The sequence below is a fragment of the Convolutriloba macropyga genome, chromosome 14 (genome assembly GCF_964194025.1).
Source record: "Convolutriloba macropyga chromosome 14, txConMacr16.3, whole genome shotgun sequence".
In the NCBI taxonomy this organism is placed as follows: Eukaryota; Metazoa; Xenacoelomorpha; order Acoela; family Convolutidae; genus Convolutriloba; species Convolutriloba macropyga.
Genome location: NC_134481.1, coordinates 25,762,840 through 25,774,577, shown reverse-complemented (window position 1 = coordinate 25,774,577; position 11,738 = coordinate 25,762,840). Strand labels below are relative to the sequence as shown.

At 35.9% G+C, this 11,738-nt stretch overlaps 1 protein-coding gene across 7 annotated transcripts in view; it reads right to left on the bottom strand.

Moving 5' to 3' along the window:
• The window catches only part of LOC142353564 (transmembrane protease serine 12-like), a 298,269-nt gene extending 289,557 nt beyond the window's left edge, over positions 1-8,712 (bottom strand). For 5 of the 7 annotated variants that reach the window (XM_075405834.1, XM_075405838.1, XM_075405835.1 and 2 more), the window contains exons 1-2: positions 8,320-8,712; positions 5,846-5,926 (exon numbers count right to left, since the gene is read on the bottom strand). In XM_075405834.1, the coding sequence (XP_075261949.1) occupies positions 5,846-5,926; positions 8,320-8,577 (339 nt within the window). In that variant the 5' untranslated portion in view covers positions 8,578-8,712. The remainder of the gene's footprint in view (positions 1-5,845; positions 5,927-8,319) is intronic. The other 2 variants (XM_075405840.1, XM_075405839.1) reach the window with 2 other exon arrangements.
• Between the last annotated feature and the right edge of the window lie 3,026 nt (positions 8,713-11,738).

Sequence of the window (11,738 nt, the reverse complement as noted above, 5' to 3'; positions counted from 1 at the left end):
ATCGACCCGGAATCAACTTGCTACATTCGGGAATTGATGGAAGACTGGCAAAACACAACAAACTTCATCCATTCAGTTAAATTTACAAATGAAAAAGTCAGCGACATCAACAAGACTAGAAGAGGGGAATTTTGGCTGAAAACATACACCAACAAAAAACAAAACTATTGGTTAGCCGATACAGGAAGCCCCAGGTTAGCGATACAAGAAGCCCCATGAACATCCAGACGGCAAAAAACTTACTAGTAGATAACAAGACAAAGATCCAACATCCGGATAAATCCCTGGGCGAATTCAGATGTTTCAACAACAACAAAAAAAATATACTCGGCACAATCCACGTGGACATAACGTCAGGAACATCAACTGCAAAAAAACTGCACAATCCTATTGGTAGACACCAATACAATAAATATTATGGGAAGAGACATCATGAACAAACTAGGCCTCCGCCTCACAATGGGAACACAACAAAAAGAAGGTGAGAGAAATTTAATCAACATAACAAACACCCATTTAAGAATATCCAAATGGATATTCCAAAAGTACCAACACCTACGCACAAGACTAGGTAGATCACAAAATCATGTAGCAAAATCAACATTCAAAAGCGAAATCAACCCAACACAACACAAGGGTAGACGAATCCCACTACACCTAGTAGAAAAAAATAGAAAACGAACTTTAAAAAATTATCGAAGGCAAACAAATTAAAAAACTAACATCATGTTCAGACGAATATTTCATAAGCCCAGTAGTAATAACTGTCAAATCAGATCAATCCATCAAAATCGCATTAGACTCAAAAATACTCAACGACGCAATACACAAAAACAAATATCAAATGCAAAGCATAGACCACCTAATGGATAAAATAGCTATGAAAATTTCTGAACTCAAAACAACAGAGGGGACGCTATACTTTAGCAAAATAGATCTCAAATACGCTTATAGCCAACTCCACCTACACCCCGAAACACAAAAACAATGCAATTTCAATATACTAGGCGGCAACGCTACGGGCACTTAGAGATTCCTAAATGGCTTCTACGGCCTGACAGACCTACCAGCAACATTCCAGTAAATGATGGATACAACACTAGACGGATTAGACTCAACAAATGCATTCCTTGATGACATAATAATAATAACAAAAGGAACAATAGAAAAACATGAAAACGAAATAGACAAAGCACTAAAAAGACTAGACCAAGAAAATCTAGCAATAAGCCTTCACAAATGCGAATTTGGCCTAACAGAAATTACCTGGCTAGGATACAAAATAAATTCGGAAGGCATTACCCCAACTAAACGAAAAACAGACGCAATCATCCAACTGGAGAACCCAAAGACGCTGAAACAACTAAGATCATTTATGGGCAGCATACACCACTTGGTAAAATTCATACCAAACCTAGCAGCATTAAGCGCACCACTAAGACCACTATTAACAAAACCAACAAATAAAACACCCAAAAAATTAGAATGGGAAGAAATACACTTCAGTGCATTTAACAAAATAAAACAAGCAATTAAAACTATCGTCGAACAAAAACATTTCGACATTAACTGCCAAACACGAGTAAAATGTAATGCCAGCAAAGAAGGCTTAGGCGCTTGCCTCGAACAAAGACAAAACAACATATGGCAACCAATAGCATACGCCAGCAGATTCCTTAACAAAAATGAACAAGGATATAGCATAAACGAACTAGAACTACTGGCCGTAGTTTGGTCACTCGAATACTTTAAGTACTATCTATACGGATCACATTTCACTCTCCAAACCGACCACCAAGCTCTACTCTCGACCCTAAAAAACAATAGAGGCAACAAGACATACCAAAGTAGATTAACTAGATGGGTAGACCGATTACTACCATTCCACTTTAAAGTCAAACACATCGCGGGGAAAAACATGGGATTTGCGGACTATTTAAGCCGCCATCCAATAACACAAACAACTGGTGAAAACTTCGACGAAAATCACGTAATAAACACCATAGAAGCAATACATTATACACTACAGACAACGCAGAGAATATTAACCAATCAGATCGCTAGAAAACAGAATGAACTAAATGACGTCACAAACCAGTCCAATCCAAGCAAACAGAAACAGAACGCTTTTCGCCATTTACACGCTATAAAACAGTTGCCTCCTAAAACATTAAACAATTCAATTAATTCAAAATTAACTCAAAATTCTACAATTACAAATCGAATTATCAGAATATACTTATACAAATCCTCTATTCATCCTATTACAAATCCTTTATCAACATCTTTATCTAGTAGATCTTGCAACTCAATTAACCCTTTATTTAGCAACAAAATACACGTTACGACAAAGAACAACCCACAAGTAGAAACATTCCAAGTCCCAATCAAAAAAACGATACCGAGCACCAAACACAACGAAAACACAAATGATGACAAACCCACTGGAAACAAATACAATTGCCACACAGACAGACGAAACATCTAACATTGGGCAAGGACGCCAACCACTAGAAGAAAAAGAGGAATTCAACCCAATCCCAGAACTAGACTACCAAAACACTCCCAACTACCTAAAACAACTACATCGAGTATTCGGAGAAAATTTCATCGCCGAAGCTACACGAAACAACCCACATAGCAAAAATTTACCACAAATCATAGAAGATAAAAACTGGGACTCACTTAAACACTTCAGCAGATACTGGCACTCCCTAAAACGAGATCTGAGCACGACACCAGCTGGCTGCATACTCTATGACGGGAAAATGTATATGCCTACACAACTACGTAAACTAATCATGAACTCCATTCACCGCAATCACCCAGGCCAATTTCATGGAAATCACCCAGGAATGATGCACTTAGCAAACATGATATGGTTCCCAAGAATCCATAGAGAGATAGTAACTCTCACGCAGAATTGCCAACCGTGCATCAAAATAGGTAAGAATTTAAAACCAATAATCCCAAAACCAAAATTAGCAAACCTACCATCACTACACGAACCAAACGAAGAAATCCAAATAGATTTTGCCGGCCCCATACCAGACGAACAAAATAATGATTCCTATATATTAGCTTCGGTAGATAGATTCTCAAGATACCCACACGCAATAGTATATCACAACTGCGACACTGACACAGCAAAAAAATATTTGGAAAAATACATAAAATTTCACGGAATACCTAGAAATATAAGATGCGACCAAGCCCAAGCATTCAAATCCAAGCAGTTCGAATTTTTCTGTAACAATGACAATATTAAACTAATACTAGCTCCAGCTGAAGACCACAGAGCTAACGGAATGATAGAACGTCTAATACAAACAATAAAACGTCGTCTCTCAGTCCTAAATAACGACCCAAAATGGTCAAAAATCACACTTGCAGATAAAATCACAGAAATAATCCAAGAAATAAAACTCATACCTAACACAACTACAAAAATCGCACCATTCACAGCTCACTTCGGCAGAAAACCTAACACACGAATATCAAACATTACATCCAGGACATCACCAAAAAACCTATCATACAACGAAATAACAAACTTCCATTTAGATAAACGAAGAGGACTAAAACAACCGATGCTGAAAGCCGACACAATCTGGAATCTCGAGTAAGATTCTGAACCTCAACTGGACATACAATTCCAACCAACAATCGAGGGAGATGACTCCTCGGACCAATCTACGCTGCAGAACATTAAGAAAAAAGCCATCAAACGTAAGAATACTTCACCAATTAAGATAACACCTGACAAACTAATGATAACATTCGGTGATAAAACAACATCAATAACTAACACACGAAAACAAATAGCACGAAAAACAATAACACGCAAAGCACCTGAACCACGCGGCACACCAAAACCACTTTGGAACATAATACCAGATTTTACTATTACTAACTACTCACCAACAACAATAACTCTAGACACAAACACCAGAAAGAACACAGTAATCAGAAAAAATGACTTGGCAATCATAAACGAAACAAAACCGAGACTAATGCACTTCGTAGCATGTAAAACAGTACGAGAATATAATAGAAATCAGGAAAAAATAAAACAATTTTTGTTAACAGAAAAAAAACAATTCAAACAGTCTAAGCAGAAAGACCAACTGGACAGACCAGAAGAACCAACCAACATAAACGAAGCCCACTTCTACTCGCAACCTGGACCATCCCACCAACTCAACATCCCCGGACCAAACAACCGAAACCCACCTCAACGAAAAAGAAAACAGCAGCCCACAAAAAGATCAACAAAACCCAAAAGCGATTTTGACAGAAAATCAAAAGAAGCGGCTATAGCCCAATCGAAACTAAACAAGGCAAAATAGCGCCAGCGCAAAATTTCCAACTCCCCAAGAATCCAAATGGATACATCAAAATTAGAACAAAACAAATCTATCGAAATTATTAACTTAATCTCCGACTCCTCACAAGGCAGCCCGATAAAGATATTTACCTCAGATGACCCAACAGCCTTCATGTCAACACCAGCGAGGAAAAAGTCCCAAGAACAAGTAAACAAAAAGATAGATAAAATCATCCACCGCATCACCCACTCACCAAAAAACAACAGAACAACGACGCACAAATCATCTCAATTACCTCAGCTAACCACACAAGACTAAGCCAAGACATCATATCCATTACACCAGCACACCAGTCGCCCCCTGTAGACCCAATAACTAAAACAATGACAACAACTCAGGACACCGCGACGACCTGCACAAAAGATTACCAATTGGTAAAACCGAACGCACCAACCAACACCAATTGCGAGAACGAAAACAATAACCAACTGGTACATACTATTTGGACAACTGATACCAACTCCGACACAACATCCCAAGACAAATATCCGGCACAAACACAAAACAAGGAAAGAATCATACACACAAAACATCACAACATCGAAGCACAACCAGACATACCGGAGGAAAGAGAAAAGGCCGACGAACCTATTGATTTAATACACATGGAGGAGGACAATGGCGAAAGCCTAACAACAAGCTCCATCTCATCTCTCAACACAGAGGATATCGCCGCCCTCGACAAACTCTTTGACTAGTCAGCCAAAGATTCGACGAAGGGGGGAGTGTGGTGGAGGAATCCACAAAACGCAACCAAGTATACCAAGTATTAATATAAACACTCTTAAACTATATACATATTTATCTTATGGTATAATCTCCATCCGGAGAACAAACTCATTTGTTGTCGTACGTACTTCTCTACATGTTAACACCTCACCAATTGGTGACAACGCATTGTTCATAGATTGATGATTGTGATTGACATTTCTGTTAACTGTTAACCGCACAGTACAACTGGTACTGTGTCTTGACCAACAAGTGCGAAAGCACTCCGTTGCAGTTCTGCCTTAACGCGTTCAGAGATTAGTTGTTGAAATTCAAGATTAACTCTTTCTCTTTTCATTAATAAGCGAAAGGTATACAACAATTATTATTATTATTATTATTATTATTATTATTATTATTATTATTATTATTATTATTATTATTATTATTATTATTATTATTATTATTATTATTATTATTATTATTATTATTATTATTATTATTATTATTATTATTATTATTATTATTATTATTATTATTTCTATTATTATTATTATTACTATTAACTTTATTATTATTATTATTATTATTATTATTATTATTATTTTTATTATTATTATTATTATTATTATTAATATTATTATTATTATTATTATTATTATTATTATTATTATTATTATAATTATTATTATTATTATTATTAATATTATTATTATTATATTCAGTAGAAATGAATGAAAAATAGCCCTGAGTTGTAATGGTGTTCCAGTACCATTGAAACACTCGGAGCTGCTAAAAGTGTAATAACACACAAAATCCTCTCCTAGATGCTAAATAAGGCGAAACTGTTTCCTTCTCACACTGAACTTTAACAAATCTTAGCTGTTACAAACGCTGAATTTCGTTAAAAATATTGTGCCGCCTCTTGAATCAAACATTTTTTGAAATTTTGGTCCAAAAAGCACTGAAAAGTATTTAATATTCACCGAAAAATTGCAAATGCTTTTCAAAACTCTGAGGTGAAATAAACAAGACAAGGAGCTGTCAATTTATCATTTAAATGTATAAAAAGGCTTAAGAAATAAAAAGGCAGTTAACGTCGAAAACGCTCTTAAACGAAGCCATGAGTTATCGAAAATTTTATACCCTTATCGAGCGCGCTCAATCGAGCTCAAAATTTTTCTCATCAAACTAAGCGAGTATTGACAAGTGGTTGACAAAGCAGTCCTGTAAGTGGTGGAAAATTTATTGGAAGTAGCTAAAGATTCTTTAACAAAACTGATGAATCGAGAAGGGTAGATCCTGGACTTAAAATAAAAACTATGATATGAACAAAACTTTCTTAACTGACGAATTTTGATATTGAGTCGATAAGTAATGGCAAAAAACTAAACTCAATTCCTATTCTAATTTTTTCTGGCGCCATCAATATCTTTTCGACCTATCAATTAGATGTCAGAAGTTAAATTATCTCACTCATAAAAACTCGACTCTAACATCCACTGTCCTCAAACTGAAGAACTCAATCTAACTAAGCTTCTTGTTGATTATAATTCTCATGATGTTTTCAGAAAAAACGTCCACCATAACTTGACTTAAAGTGTTCGCATGAGAATCATGTAAGATATTTTTAAGATAATTCAAAATTAATTTGTTTGTTTTTCCTTAGATAAGGACTTTAGATATTACCTCAAACTTGTATATTTGCAGTTCCGAGTTTAATTCAAACTTCAACTTATCGAGCTCCTGCGAATCGCTTTGGAGACCACAATAAAAACACTACACGGAGCATCAAAATAAACCTGTTTTCATACGAAATTATTTTTTTCTGGAGAAATGTTTCAATACATAATTTTCAGTAGTGTTACTTAACAAACACAATTGAAAACCAACGACGAAGCAAAGAAATGGTTGTTCATAAAAGCAAGCAAAAACAATCTTGCGGTAAGTTTATACAATAAGGGGAAAGAGACCAAATTCAAGAGACCAAAGAATTGAAACATTATTGCGCTATCCTGCGATCCCTATAAAACGCCTTTTTATTGTATTTTTCAAAAACATAAGTCCAATTCGTGAGTTTTCGTCTGATGTGATAATCAGTTGTATTATTTGGCTCTACAAATAACTTATATTGAAAAAGAGTAATGAAAAAGAATTAAGAAGACACAGTGTTTTTTGCGTTTCAGTGGTTGAACTGGTAACCAAGTTTTTGTTTCATACAATGTCTTCCCTAAAAGTAATTTTCACTACGAATTCAATGCGCAAAATTTGACAGAGACTCGTTCATTTTGATGTTTATACGTGTTAAGTTCATTTACTGCGCGAGCACAATCGCAAAAATGAGCATTTGTTGTTATCTAATAAATTGTATTTTGAGAAGAAAACACTTTTCAGCCTGACCAAAGAATGATGTAAGCTTCTCAAGATTGCTAATCATGAAAAGGCCCGGTACATTTTTTCGTCCTCATTAAGAAAGGCGCATTGCTCAGGATTGAGAATTAAACTATTCTTGTTTAGTAGCTAGTAGCTCTGAATTTTTTCGGCAGGGGTAATTTTTTTCTGAAAGAAAAGAGCATTTAATAATTCTATAGACAGACAGTGAAATACGGCCAAGCTATTATCAAGTGGAGTGGAAGTTGTGATGTGACAGGAAACTCTGTAAAATTATTGTCGAGGAAATAATGATTGCTTGATTTAAATAAATCAAGTCCACCATTAAAATGAAAACAACTAAACGCGAGTGTTAAATAACCTATAATTTACGAAGAAGGCGGATAAGAAATCTAAGTTAGAAAGCAAACATTGAGTTCAGTTTGTGAAATTCATAAATCATTTGTGGTTGATCGTCATATAGGTAACGATTAAGTTATAGCGAAAAATAAATTTGTTAATAATATCGCAGCGGTTCGAGAAGACAACCATTTCGACGGGCTGTCATACCTTGAGAGCAAAATCGAAGAGTTTTTGAGGAAGACAAGGAAAACTTTTTTCAGTGTTGACTTTTAAACAAAATCAAACCCCCATTTGTCCTCACCCAAAAGTCGCTGCTTTAATCACCTCATGCAGGGTCTATATTTTAGTAGGAAATACACTGGGAAATATCTTTCTTATATATCAAAACTGAAAAACATCTTTTTGTAAGCTATGTACTAAATTCTGCAGTTAAAAAGAACAAAAATGTTTTTGTTCAAACGAGAAGGGAGAGTGAAAAGGAAACAGTTGCCTGTGGGTAGATAAACCTCCAAATTTGATTGGCTGCGATATCCAAGGCTCCTCTGACGTCATCTACGTGCAGCGATGAGATCAAATTTGAACATATTGAACAAGTTGCTGGTGCTTTGTAAAAGGAGGATTGACATGAGTCGCAATACATATAGGTGTGGTTCGTATCTTTGAGTCTGATCTCTCGGTACTTGATAAACTTTGTTGCTAATGAGGAGCGGATTATCGAAATTATTACCAATGTTGTGAACAGTTTCATGTTTTAGTTGCATCAGAATATTCTGATTAATTCAGTGGTTCAAGTTAGTTCATAATCCGATTTTGCCTATTTTCAAGCTTGGGTATAATTACTGCTGTGTTATTGACTTATTTGGCAGGCTTCAACTGGATCTTATATCACTGATTTTTGAAGTAACGACAATTAATATAATTATGATCTTAATAAGGAGGATCTTATAAAGTATCATCTAATTTGATTAGTTCATAAGCGAGCGTTATTTTAGTGTCCGATATCAGTCAAGTTTATCTTTCATTGGATGGTTGAGTTTTTAGACAGTGGAGCTTTGAATAGTTGAGCCTCTGTAAAGCACTATTGGACAGTTTAATGTTTCGTTATATGAGTAAAAAATCACACCTTGTATCGCTTAGTTAGAGAACTTCTTTTCATGTACAAATTTATTAGAGAACCCAGGGTTATAAACTATCAGGCGCTAAAAACTGAAGGCAAAGCCAAACTTAGCAAAATAATCTTCAGTGATTTGGTAGTAACGGAAGTAAGCTATAGTGGTCAGATAATCTAAAGCCCCCCCCCCCGCACTCATGGTAATTATACCATGATGGGGGATATAATTAATGGGGAAAGAGTGCATCCACGGAATGTTTTTTTGTTCATTTTTCTGCCTTAAATTTACGGCCCGGCCGAAAATAGTGGTGTCTGTCCCCACTATAGCCCCTTCCCTTCCGTTTCATAGAATGTAACACCCCCGCCTTCATTACAGTAAATATTCCAATGCAGAATCCAAAAAATCAATGCATGCAAGGTGTCCCACCTAACGATTAAATAGATTATAAAAATTTGCTTCAATTTACGGGTTAGAACTTGGCAAATTTAAACTTTCGTTCTCTATATAAGTTTGAAAATAAATTCTAGCCCCATTTAGGACTTCGGGCAGCATGTGTTATATGAAATCTAAGTTTTTCAGCCTAATTTAGTAGCCCTAATTGAATTTGCGGTTACATGACAAAATACCAAAATACCCAATGCCAAAATACCCAATGTGCCAAAATACCCAATGCCATTATACCCAATTTATTCCCTTTGATCTTTTCGTTCAATAATCCGATTACAAATTAGCACTCAAATTTACAAGCATGTTTTCTCGCAATTAAGTTGCTAGTTTAATCCCATGTTCGGTTGTGATAGTTTCATATCAAGTCCCACGGGCCGCTGAGGCATGGCCATGGCCCGCGAGGCATGGCCAAATGCACTAACTAAATATTATGCTAAATAATCGTTCTGATAGTTTCAACGTTAGACTAAAATATTGGGTATATTTTGGGTATTTTGTCACATTGGGTATTTTGGCATTGGGTATTTTGTCCTGACACCGAATTGGTTAGACTAAAATATTGGGTATATTTTGGGTATTTTGTCACATTGGGTATTTTGGCATTGGGTATTTTGTCCTGACACCGAATTTGCTTACATTGCTTTTATATACCATTTGTAGAAAAAAAAAGGAAAAATAAATACTCAAATACTGATATGGATTAGGAAAGGTTGGTACGGTGATTGGGGTTTGCATTTTTAATTAAGTAGACACCACCTGTACGTCAATCGAACACCACATACAGGGGGCATCATAGGTTTCAAACACTCTGATGAAGCTAAATCATAAATCTTAGCCCCCCACCCCCCCCCCCCCCCGCGGGATTGTACACTGCACTCGGGTGCAAACGGACTCCTGTCGGCTCTCAATAAGACGCACGGAATGCTAAGATTTATGTTCTAACAATGCATAATTTAGAGATCTAGGCAACTTTTGTATCCATTTAAACAGCTTTACTGCAAAAAAGTCGTCATTTGAATTGAAAATTATAGTCCAGCAATGCAACACTGCTATCGACTGTCTGCTATCGGACTGTTGACGTATTCTTCACTTTTGTTCGTAGGACAGCTATAGTAATCATGCGAAAAACAAGCACATGCACTTGTAAAATAAAACACATTAGAGAATGAAACTTAAAAAGGAAATAGCCAGGCAGTGCAACCTTGAGGTAGTTCAAAATAGTCAATTAGTTTGCAATTAAAACCTGAAAACTCTTGTGAAAAACAAGTATGCAATTAATGTACTCATCGTGCATTTTTCTAAATTTCATTCCAATTTAACCCCCCCCCCCCCCCCGTTTAATTGTGCTTATGACTTTCTTAGTTGCTTTACTTTGTCGCCTTCTCGCACATTTATTTCTCAATTCTTGACAAAAAGCGCCTGATTTTTTTGTCCTTTTGTTTCATTAAATATGTTAGAACATAGCTTCCAGTCTCCCTAATGCCTTTCGCCCATCACTCGCACCCAATCACTCTCATGTCTGAGCACTAACTCCCTCTGGCGACTAACTTCAAGGATCTAACATGTAAACTACTGCTTTTGACGCTCGCTATTGATTAGTTCATTCTCTTTAAGGGCTTTGTTTCAATCCCTCTGTCGGTCAATTCGGCAATTAACCTTTAGGTTACTTTTTCTGTCATTTTTGCTACATAAATTAATGCGTAAGAATCAGCCAAACCAGAAATCCAGTGCACAAGTAAAAATACGCTTATGAAACTTTTAGAATGCCGCACGTCAACTGCGTAATGAAGAAATTGAAATGCAAAAATATCATTTACACATAGCCAGAAGTTGACATCCATGAACTCCCGGTACCCTCAAACTTGCAAATTGCGTGTTTTAAAAAAGGCTACATGACTCTGCAGATGTCAGTTCAAAAAATATGCTTAGCATCTGGAACAGGTGCACCGTACGGTTCACGATAAACGGCAGACTTCAGAATTACTTCAAGCACAGTCACGTAACTTATACATATACAATTGTTGTTATTGCAGCGATAGTTGTTTACAAGTTTTACCAAACAGTTGTTATCACGCCTCTCAAATAAATCAAAATTCTGCTTCGCGCCTCGTTGTTTTATTTATTCTCGGTGGCAAGACAAAACAGTGTGGTAATTATCAATATTAAAGGAATACAAGATCTTTTTAAGATTTGATGTCCAACTGCTTTTTGAAATAAGGTCTATGCGTTTGAAATGAGGACCCAATAATCAGCATATTTTAACAGAGAAGTAAAACAATTTTAGCAATCCAGTTCTGCAGCAAATTCAGTTTTATATTCTTCTGTATGTACAATGTAATTTTATATGAAT